An 18,595-nucleotide genomic window follows, 5' to 3' on the forward strand; every position below is an offset into this window, starting at 1 on the left:
CACACAAACACACACACACACACACACACACAAACCCACAGTTATGTAGTTATAATAAGGTGTTAATGTTGCCTTGTTTTATTCTTTTTATTTGACATCAAATGCTAAAGCTTGCACATGACATTCTTGACATAGCACACAAAGACAAGACCCAACACGCAGGCTGTGGGTTTGTAGAATAAGATTGTACTCCTAATGCGTTACACTAATAAGTAGCGCTTTTTTAGCTTTTAGCCCCTATTCTTCGACAGCCATATGGAATAACAAAGCCGAGCAAACAGACACGTAAGGGCTGAAACGGTTTCCCACCGAGACAGAGCCGTTAGTGAGCAGTCTCACTCTGCTCTGATATACTGATTTGCACATGAATAAATGCCCTTGAATGTCATCCTGTCTCGTAATTTGCCGAACAGGGAAATTCTTCCTCTCACACATCCAAATGATGGCTGTATGATGCCACCGCGAACAATGACACATTATTGGCATCAGCATGCACGGTTCTTACAGGGCCGTAATGTATTTGATAAGAGATAAAAAAGGCACAGCGTTGAAGGTGTCACAAAACATGTCCGATGTATCGTTGCGCAAGTTTTTTGAAGTGTCTTTTGTTGCTGGGTGTTCAGCAGTCATTAGACTTTTTTTTTTTCTGGCAAGCTTCAACTTTTATCTGTGGCACACACAAACACACACACAGACACACACACACACACACATATACATCAACCCATGTACATACGCACAAACACACACATTGAAAGACTCACGCTTCATTGTGCACAAAGTCACTCACAGTCACTGCACGCTTACCGAATGACCAGTATGTATATATGAAGTCCTACCACTGAGCTGTGTGTAGCACTGACAAAGGGCATGTCATTTATTTCCTTTCTTGATGTCTTACTTTTGGGTGAAAAGAGATGGGAATGTTTTGATTTGAAACATAGATTTTGGGGTTTTCTTATATGGAAGCATATTGCATTCTTGCTGGGGAAAAAAAACATGTTTTGTCATTGTAGTTGTACCTTTTTGGCATTATATTGAATTTCTTTTTGCCTTTTATTGAGAAATGAGTACTTTTTAAGGTTGTAACAAGATCATCTCACGGCATTAATACTTTCTCATTGCAGGGAAAAATACTTTCAAGGTAAAAAAAAGTGCTACTTAAAGCACTGCACTATTATGAGAAAAAGATCTTGTTATAACAAAACAAAAAAATGGATAAAACATGATGAAAACAGCCTTTTTTTTTCAAAATGAGTGTAGTATGCTTCCAAAATTTTGCATGTTTTGGTTGGTATTGCATTGACCAAGACCAGGAATGCTTGTATGTATATATATGCATATATATTTATATATATGTATACATATAGATATTTAAAGTACATATATTTCTGATGCATGCAGGCAGTCATCTCTCTTTCAATGTCATCAGTGAGAAACCAAGCCTGATAAAAAATGTGTTGTTGTTCCTCCTCCTTCTTTTCTTCCCTATTGGCCCTCTCCGCCCCTTCATCACCCCAAACAACCTGTCTCTCTCTGCTCCCCTCCTGCAAACCACCCTCTATTCCCTTATTCCCTTATCCACTCTCCTTCGCCTCCCCCCCTGTCTCCTTTGTCAACCTCCTCCTTCCCCTCCTCTTCCTGTCCTCACCTCCCTGTGCCTTCACAAGACTGCGTAGTGTAAAGATGGAGCAGAGGAAACTCAATGATCAGGCCAACACCTTGGTGGACCTGGCTAAGGTAAGTTTTCCTTCTGGTGTCACTTTAAAGTGGATATGGGGCTGGGTGATGTGGAGAAAATCGGGTATCACCGTATTATTGACCACATACATCGATGTCGACATTGCGACGATATTGGTGTGACAATTGGTGCTTCAACAAAATAGTTTCACAAGATATTATCACAATGAGATTTTAGATACTCATTGATAATGTGGATGTGGACTAGAGGTTAATGACAAACAGCTATAACGTAGTACTTAGTTCAGAAAATGACATCACTTTACTGAAATGCAGTCTTTAGAACCAGGAAAAGACAACGCTTACCGTATAACGATATAATGATATCCAACAGCTAAGATGATAACTAGTCTCATATCACGATATTGATATGTTGCCCAGCCCTAAGTGGACAGAATCAATACTTAAGTGATTGTGTGACTAATTGTATGTGAATAAGGCTTTGATTAACCAACTGTACACCACCTGCCCAGCAAACAGCACAGTATTCAACTGTCTCATTCTTGCTGGGGCTTCTATGAGCTCTAAAATCACTAGTGACAATAATGGAAACAAGTCCAGGACTATCCCTGAAGTCAGCTGCGTACTTTTGCTCAGCAAAGACTGAATTCCTGTTTACGATAACATCTTATTGCAGTGTAAGAGTCGGCACACAGCGTAAACAGTGTCTGTCTATGAGGGGGTGAATGGCGTCATGCCCGGGTAGCTGCTGTATGGACGTCTGCTGAGCCACCAGAGTGGAGCAGAGAGGAGGTTCAAAGGGAGGTGCACAACTGCAGCCTCATTTGATGTGGATGGCATTTGCACTCCAGTGTGTATTTTAACTCCAACTCCTTTAATGTGTGTTTACTTGCCCTTACTCTGCTCGACGGTCAGACCCATCTGTGTACAACCTACAGTAGTTCAACGGCTCAGCGTCTCTTTGTCAAGCCCCATGGTGAAGTTTCCTTTTGATTTCTGGGTTATACAAAAGACACAAATCATTTGATTTGATTGTCTAACAAAGGCCATAAAAATGGGTAAAAAGTATTTTGTGTGCTCTTCTGGTTAAAATGTATATAATGCAATGTAATTATTGTATATTTTATAATATATACAATTTCCATAGTTTAAATTGGATGAATTACCTGCAGATTCCACATACAATAACACTGGCCCCACTGCATCCAGCCCGGGACAATAAGTGCCTGAATAATAGAGATGCTTTTCATTGTATGAATGAGTTCTGTCACGCATATACAATAAGCATAAAAGACCTTCTCTGGCTATACAAGGATTGGAGAAGCTGGTTGGGAAACAGTGGGAAGATAAAAATCAATGCTGACTTTGTGAAACTATACAGCTCCCCTTCACACTGCTGCCTGTCATTATTTCTCGTCAGACTCAGTAAATCAGATTTTGAATGTCTATTCATGTCATTGATGACATGAAGGGCTTTTCCCCCAGCAATACATACATACTGCACCTCCTGTAAAAGTAATTTGTTGCATCTCTCTTTAAAACAGATTTTTGTTGCGTTTTTTTTATTTATATTGCATCTCCCTATTTACTCCGGCCCTCCCCATCTTTCTTCTCTGTCCTGTTCTTACGCCGTCCCAAACACATTTCCTTTCTCTCCTTCATTAGACCCAGAATGTGATGTATGACCTGGTGTCAGAGCTGCAGGAGCGCAGCGAGGAGTTGGACAAGCGCATCGGCACATTGGAGGACAAGCTGGACTTGGTGACGGGCAGCCTGCAGGCGCTGCCCTGCCTCATCTCCCAAGCCATAACCCAGCAGCAGCAGGACTTCCTGGACGGCTTTGTTCACCGCTTTCGACCCGCCTCACTAGCCTCCGAGCGCTCTGAACGTTCTGAGCGATCCTGGACTTCCACCGCCCGTAGGCGGCGCTCTCCCTCCACAGCCCCACACACCTCCTCCGATAGCGGATAACGTTGACAGACCTTCTGCAATCGCCTTCAAGCGCCACCTTTCCACAAACCCACTTGTCGCCTCGTTCTGTCCTATCCAAAGCTGCCCCCTCTATCCGCTGGCGAGTCCATGTCTGGACTAATAATGAACCCATATCCTGACCCCCTGACCCGATCCTTGCCCTTCTTCTCTCCCTCCCTGCCACCCATCCCCCTCTCCCGTTGCTCCCCACCCAACACCAAATCCAAAAACCAATTCCTCTGTGACTGAGAGTCTCAGCACAGGACTGGATCAGAGCTACTCCAAAAGAACAAAGCAAAAGCAAACAAAGACTCAAATCAAGACAAAAACAAATGCATCCAAAAAAAAGTAAAAGAGAAAAACATTTAAAATGACTGAAAAACCGAGATAAAGTAGAGATATGGTTTATGTTTTAGCCATTGTATGGCTGTTCAAGTTAGCTTTTTTGTAAAAGCCCTTGTATAGTTAAAAAATGACTGAGTTCAGGGTCGCTGGGGTGAGAGCTGGCTATCACACCGGAGAGTCCTTAACCACGAGGGGGGAAGTTGGTCTGTGGAGCTGAGGGTCTCGCTCAACTGATGGCCCTTCCGAGGCCATGGAGGACATTTGTCCACCCATCCGTCCGTCTATCTGTTTGTCCGGTGAGGAGAGCGGGACAAACCATTGGATTTCCCTTTCAAAAGACTAGTGTCATGGATTCTTTCCCGTAGGTTAAGCTGAAAGCTTTAGACAAGGCTTCAAAAGCTCTGACTCCTGGTCAGTGTTTAAAAATGCACTTAAGGGGGAGGGGAAACTGTCACTCATGAGAAGAGCAAAGGGAATGCATTACTACTGGGTAGGAAAAATTTACACAGTTGCCAACTTCAAGGTTTCAGCTTCCTTGTTCTTACCAAGGGAAAATGAGAGCGACTATCTTTTTTAGTTACATATTGACATGTGATTTTTCAGTGCCTGAATGTATAAATAGTAGAGGGTTATTTAATTACTAATTTCAGAGCTTTTTTACGATGTTAACAGTCTGAATACAGCATTGCATTCCTTTTTCAGATACATTCCTCTCCAAAAATTTAAAGAAAATGTCTTAATGTAATGCATAACATTGCCTCCATTACACAGCAACTCTAAATGTTTTGAAAACCTTTTTTTTTTTCCTTTCTATTTCTACTAACACAGCGAGAAATGAAAAAGTTCAGAGTAAGCGAAAGTGAGACGGACTGAGAGAATATTTGTGTGTGTGTTTGTCGGAGAACGAGTTCACTTTTAGCTCAATGCTGCACGCATCATACACACAACAGTGAAACATGTCGTAGTCTACCTTTCTCAGCACCACTAATTAGAGCTTCCTGTGGTCCTCAGATGATGGCACGGCCCGAGGTCTCACACACGTCACTGGTCAAACTGAGAAACAAACTCTGCCCCTACGCATGGTTCAGTGCAAAAATGACAATAGAACACAATCTTCCTTGGATAACTTGATTTTACACGATTTACATGATTTTGATTTTATTATGTTTACTTTGGTTTGGTTGTTTTTTTTCTTAAAAAACGTAGGGTTTTTAAGAATTGCAGAAGCTAGAGATTTTCAGTAATAGGAACCTGCAATGCATTCCCTGTTTAAAATATGAGTTGAAGAAAAATCGTAATTACAGAAGAAAGGATACAAATAAAAGTAATGAACAAACTTTGAGGAATGGGTCCCTCTGCAAATTTAAAAGTTTTTTGGGGAATACAATTATTCATTTTCTAGCCGAGTGTTTCGATGAGACCATTGATACCACTCTTGTACGGTAATGATGAAGCTACTGCAGCTAGTTAGCTTAGCTTAGCTTAGTGTAAACACTGGAAACATTGGGAACAGCTAGCATAGTTCAGTCTAAAATGAACACATATCTTGGTCGTTTAATCCGTACAAAAACTGAAATGTAAATAGTGTAGTCACTTCCTGGAGTCTCCGCTGGTTGCCTGGCAAACTCATATTGACAACACAGCTCCAGGAAATGGGTCATAAGACCACAACTTGTCTTTTATACACTTTGGGGTTTTGTACAGATCAAACAATTGTAATATAGCGTGTTAATTAGTGAGCTGTGGAGATGCTTGTAAGTGGATTTTTATTACCTACGCATATACAGCAGAACCAGGCTAGCTTTTTGCTAAGCTAAGCCAATGGGCTGCTAGCGGTAGCTTAATATTTACCGTACAGACATGAGAGCAACAAGCCCTCCAAACCACATGACAACATAGCTTGTTTGTGAATAATTTATTCATTAATATGACCCACATGAGCGTTTCATAAATTAGCGCCCCTAGCAGTGGCAGGAAATACGATCCACAGGGAGTTTACTGTCCTCATATCTAAACTCGAAAACGTATATGCCAACGGTAAGTTTTAAACGTGTTGTTAACGTTGTGAAACAGTCACAGTTTGGTTAGGTTTCAGCACAAAAAAAAATATATGTCACTTCACTTCAAGTCATGTAGAACGTGACGTAGTTCCATGAAGTTAAAGAAAATATTGCCATTAACTTTCTGCCACAACCTTACATGGAATTTGGGGCATTTATACTTATCTTACTTCCTGCTTTGCTCTTGCTATAATAACTACAACCACTCGGGGGCGCCATGAATATGAGTCATAATTGCTGCTTGAACAAACGACTTATGTGGGCGTTTTTTGGGGGAGGACAGTCTCCAGGAGAGTGGTATCAATCTCATCAAACTCAAAGCAACAAAGGGAATAATCGTATTTCTTAAAATGTCAAACTATTCATTTAACATTACAGTATCATGCCTCTGTTTTGTCTTTTTAAAAGACGTGCAACACATTCACTACGATGAAGATGAAATTTGTAAAATGATAAGGCATGGTGTATGATGCATCCTAGAGTTGTGATGACTGTTCCCCAACCAAGTGGGTTAGCGGGTTAGCATGCTGTCCTACATAGTAGTTGAATGGAAGATAATCCAAGTCTCAAAAGGACATCCGTGCTAAGAATCATATTTATGGCCTCTTAAGCTAACAAACAAATAGGATCATTATTATTTGCTGGATCTTAATTATTTCCAAGCTGTTTTGGGCTGAATCGGGGCAAAGTTGAAACCCTGTGAGACAGTGACAACTCCACTCTCCCACAGGCTCTGGACTGGCCCGAGAGCCCTTCATTTAGGAACACATTCAGTTTGCTACTACTGGAACTTAATCAAGCATGACTATTAGCTTTTTTTTCCCTTTCAACTTGAGTTGATGAAGCATGACTCTTTACTGCCCCCACCTCCTGCCACTTACTCCTGCCACTCGTACAGTGCTACATAGCACCATTCCACTAGGAAGGGATCTATCACTACAGCCATTCCAGTCTCTCTTTCAATCAGTGTCGACCAATCATTCAGGGCGGCTAATGGTAGTCTATCTGCTTGATTGCGACCTTACCTGCCTTTTAATATCTAAGGTTTCCACCTCTTTGTTACATCGCAGGTTTAGCCTTGCGTTTGTCATCTGTCATCATTAAGAACTTCAGTCCCCCACGCTCAAATAGGCTTTCCACATGGCCCGCAGCAAAGAGCTTTGAGTGGTTTGGATGACAAAGAAATAATTTCAAAAAAAACAAAAAAACAGAAAGAAGCAGGGAGCCCCCCAGGTCATGTTCCATGTTGCACACAGTGTGAAATATTCAGTTACACCAGGAGGGATTACAGATGCTGTGTGTTGTGGTCTGTTTGGGTGGGTGTGTGTGTGTGTGTGTGTGTGTGTGTGGTGGTGTGGGTGTGTGTGTGTGTGTGTGGTGTGTGTGTGTGTGTGCTGTGCGTGGGGTGTGGGTGTGTGTGTTTTCCCCAGAGAGTTGTGAGGTACTGGTGTTAAGGACTTCATTCTTCATTCCTTATCCTGTCACCAACAAAGTCCTGCCAAAACACCATTCCAATATTCAATAGTGATCCAATTTTTTCCGCCAAAAAAAAAAAAATGCACAGTATTTTGTAGTGAAGTGAGGGACATTCATGTTATTCTGATGATGGTAGATGAGTCAACGTGATAAACGCATCCCAGAGTCTTTTATTATCCTGAAAAGTAGGCTTTCCTCATAGAGCAGGAATCAGAACACACTTCTTCTGAACAAAAACAGAGTAAAAAACCCCAATAAGTGAAGAAATGTAACCCAATCAATGTTCTGTGTCACTGCCACATGATGCATTATGTACGTAGTAGCACTGGAATAAATCAACTTTTAATGGATGGCAAATGGGTTTTAACATGTTCTCTGTATACTGTTCGCTGTCTCTTCATTTTGCAGGTGAGCCTTTGTCCCAGCAAGGAGAGACACCACGGTCAAATCATTAAAGACTATCTTCAGTTATGACCACAACTCTTTTCTTCTTTTTGGCAGCTGGTAGAAAAACCTTTTATTTGAAATCACATTTTATGCTTTTATTTTCTATTAAGCCAACACAATAGCGGTCCAAACTCCTGCCGAGCATGTCCTCCAATCTGAAATTGTTTTTTTACACAGGTTCCACGCCTTTTGAAAGAGAAATGGCTGCAGCTTAAAGCCAATTGTGAAAGTGAAAAGTGAGTTGGCACATGCGTTGACAGATACAGACATCACGTGTCTCTTCCTGTAAAACTGTGAGGCAGGGACATCCTAAAACATGATTACAGGATGTATTGATAGAACCATAAACATCGCTCTAGAGGACACACAGCTGCTGAGGCGCTGGTCCAAGGTGAACTGTGAGCTACACACACACGCACACACACACGCACGCACACACACATACACAAACACAGACTCTCACACACACACACACACACACACGCACGCACGCACACAGCCATTAATGTTCAAATAACAAGCTACTAGTCATGTCCACATGCACAAACAAGGCTCAGCCATGTTAATTACAGCCAAATCAGGAGGGACTTGGCAGCAGACCGATATCCCGCAAGAGTGCTAGAGTCAGTCACCCTGTAGTTGTTGCTATACAACCCCAAAGACATGCAGCAGTGGAAACACAGCTCCCCTGCACCTCATCCCTCCCATATGAGTGCAGCATAATTAAATAAAAATTTGTTTTTATCATTTCATACATGATGAGGCGCTGATGGAGTTCGCTGTTCTCTGAACGCAACTTGGACTCGAGGATTTATGCAAATCCTGAATTTGGAATCGAAAGTTGGATGAAGTTTCGGACTGCTTTTATGTGTAATAGGCGGTGATTGAGGGTGTTTTCACACCTGTAGCTCTTGTCCGAATCAGTTGGTGAGTTAGTAAACTTGGAGCGGTTTAGTTCGGTTTGGTTTCCCACCTGGAAATATCCATGCATACCAAATTGCGTCATTATAAATCAGGCAAGAACGCCCAGCCTTCTTATTGGTTGGTTATGTTTAGGGGCGGGAGCAAGAAAGTAAATAAAGGAAGAAGTTTCTGTGCTCTGGTCTAGTGGTCAAGCCAGCTGATTTTATAAAAATTGTCAGACGTGGTTTCGCAAGAGACGTTACTACGTCTGCTCTGGTCACCCAGAGACGTTACTACGTCTGCTCTGGTCACCGAGAGACGTTACTACGTTTGCTCTCGTCACCGAGAGACATCACTACGTCTGCTCTGGCCACCCAGAGACGTTACTATGTCTGCTCTGGCCACCCAGAGACGTTACTACGTCTGCTCTGGTCACCGAGAGACGTTACTACGTTTGCTCTGGTCACCGAGAGACGTTACTACGTCTGCTCTGGTCACCGAGACGTTACTATGTTTGCTTTGGTCACCCAGAGACGTTACTATGTTTGCTCTGGTCACCCAGAGACGTTAATATGTTTGCTTTGGTCACCCAGAGACGTTACTATGTCTGCTCTGGTCACCCAGAGACGTTACTATGTTTGCTCTGGCCACCCAGAGACGTTACTATGACGTGGCTCTACTGTGTCTGTCTCCACTTTTAGCGGCTGCTTGTTTGACCACGGAGATACAAGTGACGGAGGGCGAGCTTGACCGCAGTCTATTTCTGTGATTGAAACACTGCAAGCTGCAACAGTTTGCTGCTCGGCTGCATCGCAGATTGCTAGACACACCTGACAACAGGAGACATTGGCTCAGACTGGCGGAGTTTGTGTAGTTGGTGCGGTCCGAGTACGAGTCACATTCTCACCAAAAAACTAACCGCTCCAGAGTTCGACTGACAGCGTACCGAGACCACCTCTTCAAGCAGGTCTCGGTACGCTTGTTTGGTCCACTTTTGGTGCGCACCAGAGTTTGATTACCGCGTTCTCACCTGCCCAAACGAACCGCACCATCGAGGCACACAAACTCTAGTTTGATTCAACCGAACTAAAGGCTGCCGGTTTGAAAGCGCCCTGAGTCCTGGACTCGGACACAAGTTTATTTTCCGGACTCCAACTCAGGTAATGGTGACTCAACTCCAACTCTTCATTGGTGACTCACAGTTGGAATGGCACTCAATCACTGGGGACTCGAGATGTACCTCGGACTTGGGACTGGTGACTCGACTAAAACACTATGATGAGGATACTGTGGGATTTCTAGCGGATCACAATCTTGTTTTATAGTGCAAGCCAAAGTGGAAAATTGGCTTCATTAGGACCAACTCAGCCACAGATACCCAGCTTAGTTAATGACCTAAGCAGGTAAGCTTTCCAGTATTTCCTTCTTTAATAATGTCAGTGTCTTATTAATGAGCACATGAAAGGCAAGAAAAGAGGCATCAAATTACCAGAGATCTCCCCCAGAGGGTACTGAAAATGAGTCCACAGCAAGGAAGACAAGAGAAGAGAAGGAAAGAGGTTGCAGAGGGCTGAACATGACCCTCGGTCTAGGGAAGAACAAGGGGGAGGAATGGGCTTGCAGGGTGATGAGGATCATCCAAGAGTGTGAAAAGGTCCTTCGGGGACAGCTTGAGGCAGGCACGGGAAGTCATTTATTGAATTTATTACAGGCCCCACTTTTGTCTGCCCTGGGAGCTAATAGCTAGAAGCTGCATTATGCTTAATGCCCTCCCTATCATGCAGCTAACGTGGTTTGGCATACACTTGGGAAAATCAGAGAGAATGGGAATATTGATCTTGGGTTTTTGGTCTTTAATGCGCAATGCTGCAGTGGTGGAGAGTGGGTGTGAAGGGCCTTTTTATTCCAATGAATGTTTTTGAGTGTCATTGATTCCAACATCTATCATTCCATCTCTACCTATCTGTATCTCTTCCTCCGTTGCTCGTTTCTCTCCGAGAGATCTGAGGCAGAATGAACGGATACAAACAAGGTTGTCTGTTGGAGGCCGCCAAGCTTTCCTGCTTCATTTAGATCTGAAGGAAGAAAAGAGCCTTTTTCTGAACCCTGGAGCAATGTGTCAGGACTTCGAGCATGAAAGTGCGCGTGTATGTATCTACAGTGTGCATGTGCACACTCTGGTACACACACATAATGTATACATGTGGCTTCCCATTTGTCCTCCATTTGACAGAATCATTTCAGCCAAGGCTAGAAACCCAGATCTATCAGATGAACTTTCTCTATACAGCCACCGATACTTACATCACTCACTGCTCCGGCTTTTAATGCTTGATCACCCACTACATCACTATTTAATGATGCACTCAAAGACAGGCTATTGATAGATACCTTTGACCACGTTGAAAGGAACATACAATGTTTCCTGCCAACACATCAACTGTAGCAAAAGCCAAACATTGTAAAGCCACTGTAAAATGTCAGAAATGCACAGAAAACCTAACAGTGAAGGCAAGTCTGATTGTATAGCGCCTTTTGAACATGTTGGCAATTCAATAAGGCAAAGACACGGCATTAGAACAACAAATGCCACTGGAGGGAATTTAAAGCCATTTCCAACTCTTGCTGGTGCAAATACTGAGGTCAACCATTGTTGTACGGTAAACCCTTTGTTTTATAAATGTTTTTAAAAACACGTTCAAAAAGACTGACTTGAACGATTAAAAGATGAGCAGATGAGATGTGAAAAAATCCACTCTCACACAGCTGAAGTTGAGGCTTCCCAGATCCAGATTCCTCTCTCCCGCTCACCTGTGATTCCTTTTTAACCTCTGATTGGCACTTACACACAGGTGAGCAGGTGACGTAACAAACAAAAGATTCACACAGACTTACCACACACACACACACACACACACACACATAATACACACACAGCTGTTGTCCAAATTGGCCACAACACACACAACAAAAAGAAACTAAAGTAAAATGGAACGGCACACAGAACAATATCAAATAAAGTGAGTTGCCCCAAATTCAATTAAGGAAAGTAAAGTCCTGTAGCGACAATCGATACAAGGAACAAGTTAGAACAAGTTTCAGTAAAGGATTCTTGTGTAATAGAAGAAAAATAATATGTCCTCTTCCATTATTGAAACTCAAAGCTGTAGTAATATACTGTTTCACACTAAAACTGAAACCAGTGAAAACAAAATGTGAAAAATGTTGTTAGTAACCTGATAATAAAATCTTGGTTAAAAAACTATAATGATAAAAATGTACGTACATTTTCGGTTTTAGTTTTTTAGCTGTAACATTTCACTACTTTTCATCGACGGGCTTGACATTCCAGGAGGTGGCGCTGGGTTGCAGTTGCTTCACATCCGACACTAAAGTTGTACGAAGATGAAACATTAAAGCCACAGTGCGTAGTTTCTGTCGCTCCCATGAGGAATTCTAACCACAACAAAACTGTCGGGGCATCCACATATCAAATTTAAATCCAATTCATTTATTTGTCACATACACAATCATATACAGCACAATGTGCAGGGGAATTCATTGTGTACCCATCTCAATAGAAACAATTACAAAAAAATCCATAAAAATAGTAACATACTATATAACGTGAGAAAATGAGGTGGTGTGTGGGGGGCTAGCCACAGTTCTCATTGAGCAGACGGACAGCCTGAGGGAAGAAGCTCCTGATGAAGGGTGAGTCACAGTGATCCAGGGTTCTCTCTCCTCTGGGGGGGGGGCCGCTGCCGAAGGTCAGCTGTGACTCTCTTCAGGTTAGCACTGTTAAAATCCTGATGTTCAGCCTGGTGGCGGTCCTCCCCTCGACTTTCCGGACTCTCTCGTTCTGTCCATGCGGTGAACTTGGAGGTGACTTGCTGGTTGAATCACATGGTCCAGTATTGAAGGTGTTCACTGTAGTGAGGCAGACGATGTTGCTGTCCTACATGTCCCTCTGTAGTTAATTCTGGCTCTGAGCTCGTTCAGATGGTTTTCCATTGACTGGACGTCAGGATACTGGGCAGTGGTGTGTTCCCTGTTCCTCAGCCTGTTTCTAATTCCTGCCTGTTGACCTCTTGGCTTTCTCCTTGACCTGTTGCTGGCACATCCGTTGTTGTTGTCGGCTCTCCTCACGATGTTGCTGGGCCAGGTTGGATTGGGAGACGATTTGAGTCCTATATATTTAAAAGTGTCTATTTGTTGTATGTAGATGACTTAGCTCAGGTTAGATTAGTAGATTTAATTAAAAAAAGGAAATTAAAATGCTTATACAATACATACAATACAAGCCTTCCGTGATTGTGCAAGGTCAAATATTCTAACCTTGCTTTGGTGTGAAGTCATTCCCCAGGTAAGGGTTTCGACCTCCGAGGAAAATGGAACGCAGCATTAGTATTGTTTTACCTTTGAGGAGAGCAGGGCTAGCTGTTTCCCCGTTTCCAGTTTTTATGCTAAGCTAAGCTAACCGTCTCCCGGTTGTAGCTTCATATGTACAGACATGAGAGTGCCAGTGCTGATCTTCTCATGACTTTCAGCAAGAAAGCAAATGCGCATATTTCCAGACATTTCAACCAATTCCTTTAACATTTGCATCTATCACTCTCTCTTTTCCACAGGCCATCCATCTCATAGACATTTCAAATTGATTTAGACACTTTCACTCCTCCATTCATGACTTATTTCAAATATCCAACACATTTATGTAACTCAGGGCAGCGAGACCTGTGTGTACGCTCATTTATTAACCATTTTACATGTCAGGCTTTAGCTTAATATACACAGCCGATACATGGCTCTCGCATTGTTCTGCATATTATTTGCAACTGAGCAGGCCCCTGCGCTGGCAGTAGAGGACATGCACAGCAACAACAGATGAGCTAGCCCTGGGCCATGGCCACTGGTGGGAATCGCTACTCACTTGAGGAAGTGGGTTGCGTTGTGTGTTTACTGTAATGCAGGGGCTATGAGTACTGCTGTGTGCGTGCATGTGTATGTGCGTGTGTGTGTGTGTGTGTGTGTGTGTGTGTGTGTGTGTGTAAAACAAGGGGGGGTCGCTACAGATGTCCTTGCCTTAAGCGTTCTCTACATGAAAATCTGCATTGCTCTGGGAGAATGGCTGGCACACAGTAACGTTGCATTATAGCTACAGTAGGAGACACAGTGGGTTAAATCTTAATGAAGAGAAGACACACTTGCTTAAAGGGAGTGTTGCGGTATAAAACTGACTGAACACTGGGTATGTTAAAATAACCAGCCGCACTTTGCTACTTGGAAACATTATTATATCTCAACATCAGAATGTAGCTGCTATTCAGTTCTATTCTTGACACAGGACTGAAGATGCATGGTTGAAAAATACACAGCACAGATGTGGGTGTTTATAGGGTTTGCCACGTTTGGAAACATTAAATGCAGCAGAGGAAAGGTAAGTGGAAAAGAGAGAGACAGTAGGAGGGATGAGAGCATGCAGCAAACGGAGAGAGAGGTGCTGATGGACCATCTACGTGAGAAGTACGGGAGCTTGCTGCCCTCTAGTGCCACACACTCCGGTTCCCTCCGTGGCAACTACACAACATGACACAGTTGAGAAAAGAATGAATTATTCATAAATGACGGGATGATAAGGCAGTATTTCACAGATCTTAGATATAATATGTAATTGATATCACACGGCTGATATCAAACACATGCTTGTCTCTACTAATAAATGTAATCTTGATGACGAGCCACTGTTTTTGATACTTTAGGACAATGCTTGGCTTGGATATGTACACAGAAGCAGTATTAATGAGGGGATTATCACATGTATTGCATCAAATATAAATGATACAAGCAGCCTAAATGGCCAATCAGGCCCTTTTAAAGCACCTGGGTTACATGCATATTTTTATGTTAGCTCCCCAGTGGTGGAATGTGCTCAAGTACTGTACTTAAATACAAATGTTGAGGTACTTGTACTTTACTTGAGTCTTTTCTTTTCACCACTTCGCCACTTTCTACTTCTACTCCGCTACATTTCAGAGAGAAAAAATTGTACTTTTTACTCCACTACATTCATCTGACAGCTTTAGTTACTAGTTACTTTACACACAAAACACATGTAGTTTTTAATATATTATGTTTAAAATAAATTAAACTACCCAATAATATACAGGCCTACAAGTCCAGCTGATGTTCTAAGACCATTGAACACTTGGTTGATTGATAATGTGAGGATTTTGCTGCATTGAGTACTTTTACTTTGAATAATTCAAGCACATTTTCCTGATGATACTTACATATCTTAACGTACGTTATATTTTGAATGCAGGACCTTTACTTGTAACAGCTGAAAAAGTAAAAAGTAAAAGATCTGAATACTTCTTCCAACATTATAGCACCTTCTCTCCTCTCTTCAGTTTTATGAATGTCAACAGTTTCAGTCTCTCCTCACCCCCCCCCCCCACACACACACACACACCGATTAATCTAGTGGTGCCAGTCAGCAGCAGCACAGGGGCGTTTCTGGTTTATGTTTAAGCTTTTACTCCCCCCTCAGTTCTCCACAACACACACACACACACACACACACACACACACACACACACACACACACACACACACACAAACACACACACACACACACTCACACACGCACACACACACGTTGGCCAATGGCCCTGCGTGTGCGGAACTAAGCACCGGGAGTGAGTCACCTGAGAGACTGAAGAGGCTGAGCTGAACTGAGTGGGCCTGCTGGACACGGTGGCCATTTTACAGTAACTATCAGTTCCTGTTCCCTACAAACAGCCTGTCCAAGTCCATCTGCCTGACCACAGAGACAAGTCGGGGTCTACAAGGTGAGAGAAGTAGTTGGTTTTGAGATTTTTGTTATTCTCTTAAAAACCAACATGCTTTGTGTTATCAGTGTGTGCCCACTTTGTGGCAGTTTTTATGACTGTTGCTGTGTATGAGGAGGTCGTGCGGCAGCTTGCTGTGAGTCACAGCGCAGCTTAAACTCCTCTGTTATTAGTCGGGCCTGAGCTGTGCTGCAGTCACGCTGTGGTTCCTCTCGGAGTTGTTCTGCCATAGCAGAGTGTGGTGTGTGTCTAATACACACTCACACTATTTGATTCATGTATTTAAAGGTCTATTCGTTACTTCTAGATTCTACTTCTATATCCTATTGTTGTTTTGGTCCGCAATCCCACACATACTGTGATACTTAACATCACAGGTAACCATTTTGCAAACAAAGCAGATGTGGTTTTAGAAATCTTCATTTTTTTTTTCACTACTATTTTCCTACCAAACACTTCCTTCATTTCCATTCAATATGAAAAATCTATTACCAGACTACTGAAAACATGTTTGAGTTGTCCAATTATGTAATGCTAATGTCATGCTGACAAAATAGAAAGAGGCCTTTTTGTTTACTGTGATGGATTAAACACAAGTCAATAAAGTTTAAAGCTGCTGTAATCAATATATTTATTTTAACAATGGATCAAATGACTACTTGAATGTGATGATGGTGACTCATAGGGCACATTTACACCTGGTATTAACATGTGATCTGCATTTGGATGCGATATATGGATAGTGACTCCGATCCACAGGTCTTTGCATTTACACCTGGTATTAAAAGGCATATTGGCGTATTTGTCAAAACATATGGCGTGCCCCAGGTCAAGGAAAGGGATGACACAACCATCATTAATTTCTCTTTTTTACAGTTTATCACATGTACAGGTCACACACATGTAAGTCACATAGATAAATACTGTTCTTATAACAACAACAGTAAACCCCAACCCTTTCTCTCCCTACAAAAGCCAACAAGCAAACCAAGAAAGTAAAACAATAAAATACATAAATCACAAAACAGAAAGCTCAAGTAAGTGACTGACAAAGTAACAACGTAATTAAATAAACTTTAGTCAGGGCATTATTCGCAGGTCAAGTATTTCAGCATCCTCAGGGTTCAAGGAGGGTACAAGGGTGTGCTGTAGAAGTTCTGAGGGTTGCCAGACTGTTCATATCTCACTCTCTCTATGTGTAACATGCCCATAATCAGTTCTACAAACGTCATTTATTTCAAACAACGTTTTTGAGAGAAGACTTTCAACTTACTAGCTACTGCTCCTACTTGTAGCTGCATGTTTTGTCTAAATGAATGAGGTCCCGCTGTATGGACAGCATGGCCGAGATCCCATCCATATATTTGACTTTTGCACATTCACATCCAGATTTGAATCAAATGAAAAACAGGCAAGCTACCAATGCCCAGGTGTGTTAATTATACATTTTAGAGCATAAACTTATGGCACAGACAATGCTTACATGCTTATAATACACAACAAATAATTTATCTTTTTGGCCCCACAGTTTCTCCCTCTCCATGCCTCAAAAGGACTGCGTGATTATCTCTTTCTCAATGAATCACCCCGATCAGCCTTGAAGATCAGCTACTTGCCAGATCAGCATGAAAAGCTGGAGCAGGAAATTCAAGAGACAGGGGCCTGACATTGGGCTTGGGTCCTCTTCTAGCAAGAGGAACTCCATTAGTGATCCACCAGTGCCTGTGTGGGTTACTCACACACCCACACCAGATAACATCTCAGATGATTGTGTTTCAAACTCCAAAGGCTGCACATCTAACACATCTACGTTGTACGCAGAAAAGGAGGAGCAAAATGGGAGCATGAAGGACAGGCTGAAATCCCTCATCCTTCAGTCATGGGGGGGCGTCGTCTATAAATGGAGAAAGGAAAATGACAGTTTGAATGCCTCTGAAGTCGGCACCAGTAAGATCCAGATCCTTCCTAATGGAACCAGAGTGAGCCCTCCTGTAAGTCCCCTGCCGGAGCGCAGGACCTGGGGGGAATCACTTGGCAACTCGAGCCAGAACTCCCATAAGCCCTTGTTAAGAGAGAGCCCTTCTGATGATCTGTTCAATCAGGTCCCGCAAGAGGAATCTCTCCTGACCAGCATCCACCCTGCAGAGTACTACGCTGAGAAGCTGGAGGTCTATAACCTGAAGTACTCTTATTTGAAATCCTGGCCAGGGTTGCTCAGACTTCTTGCCGGACTTCAGCTCCTTTTTGGGGGCATGGTCTTAGCCTGTGTCATCTCCTACGTACACAAAGACAGTGAGTGGTCCAACAGCTACGGAATCTATAACGGTGCATATAACAATGGGCTAGGCATGTCTGGGTACAGCTACAGAGGCCCTATGACTCCCTTTATACTGGCAGTGGCTGGGCTCTCCTGGATTACAACCTTCATGCTCTTAGTGGTAGGAATGACGATGTATTATCGGACCATACTCCTCGACGCCCCCTGGTGGCCTCTGACAGAGGGCTTCATCAACGTGGCGCTGTTCCTGCTCTACATGGCAGCGGGGATTGTCTATCTGAATGACTTGAACCGTGGGGGACTGTGCTACACGACAATAGGCGTTAATCCCATAATGGCCAATCTGTGTCGGGTTGATGGGGGCCAGATGGCGGGAACAGCTTTCATATTCATCAACATGGCAATGTATCTGGGAAGCTTCCTGGTGTGTCTGAAGATGTGGAGGCATGAGGCTGCACGGAGGGAGCGGGAGTACTTTGAGAGCAAGGTATACAGGTCATTAAACCCATGGAGATTTTAGATGAAAGACAAGCTCATCAAAATTCAAAGTGTGGGGGGTG

At 42.9% G+C, this 18,595-nt stretch overlaps 2 protein-coding genes across 5 annotated transcripts in view; both read left to right on the plus strand.

Moving 5' to 3' along the window:
• kcnn1a (potassium intermediate/small conductance calcium-activated channel, subfamily N, member 1a) overlaps positions 1–7,265 on the plus strand; it is a 55,942-nt gene extending 48,677 nt beyond the window's left edge. For 2 of the 4 annotated variants that reach the window (XM_032531696.1, XM_032531697.1), the window contains 2 exons: positions 1,680–1,740; positions 3,367–7,265. In XM_032531696.1, coding sequence (XP_032387587.1) covers positions 1,680–1,740; positions 3,367–3,672 — 367 coding nt within the window. In that variant the 3' untranslated portion in view covers positions 3,673–7,265. Of the gene's footprint in view, positions 1–1,670; positions 1,741–3,366 lie in introns of all 4 variants that reach the window. The other 2 variants (XM_032531695.1, XM_032531694.1) reach the window with 1 other exon arrangement.
• An 8,229-nt stretch (positions 7,266–15,494) lies between these two features.
• The window catches only part of marveld2l (MARVEL domain containing 2-like), a 5,439-nt gene continuing 2,338 nt past the window's right edge, over positions 15,495–18,595 (plus strand). The window contains exons 1-2 of the mRNA XM_032532193.1: positions 15,495–15,757; positions 17,286–18,522. Of these exons, the coding sequence (XP_032388084.1) occupies positions 17,383–18,522 (1,140 nt within the window). The 5' untranslated portion in view covers positions 15,495–15,757; positions 17,286–17,382. The remainder of the gene's footprint in view (positions 15,758–17,285; positions 18,523–18,595) is intronic.

Source organism: Etheostoma spectabile, chromosome 12, assembly GCF_008692095.1.
Source record: "Etheostoma spectabile isolate EspeVRDwgs_2016 chromosome 12, UIUC_Espe_1.0, whole genome shotgun sequence".
Classification (NCBI taxonomy): domain Eukaryota; kingdom Metazoa; phylum Chordata; class Actinopteri; order Perciformes; family Percidae; genus Etheostoma; species Etheostoma spectabile.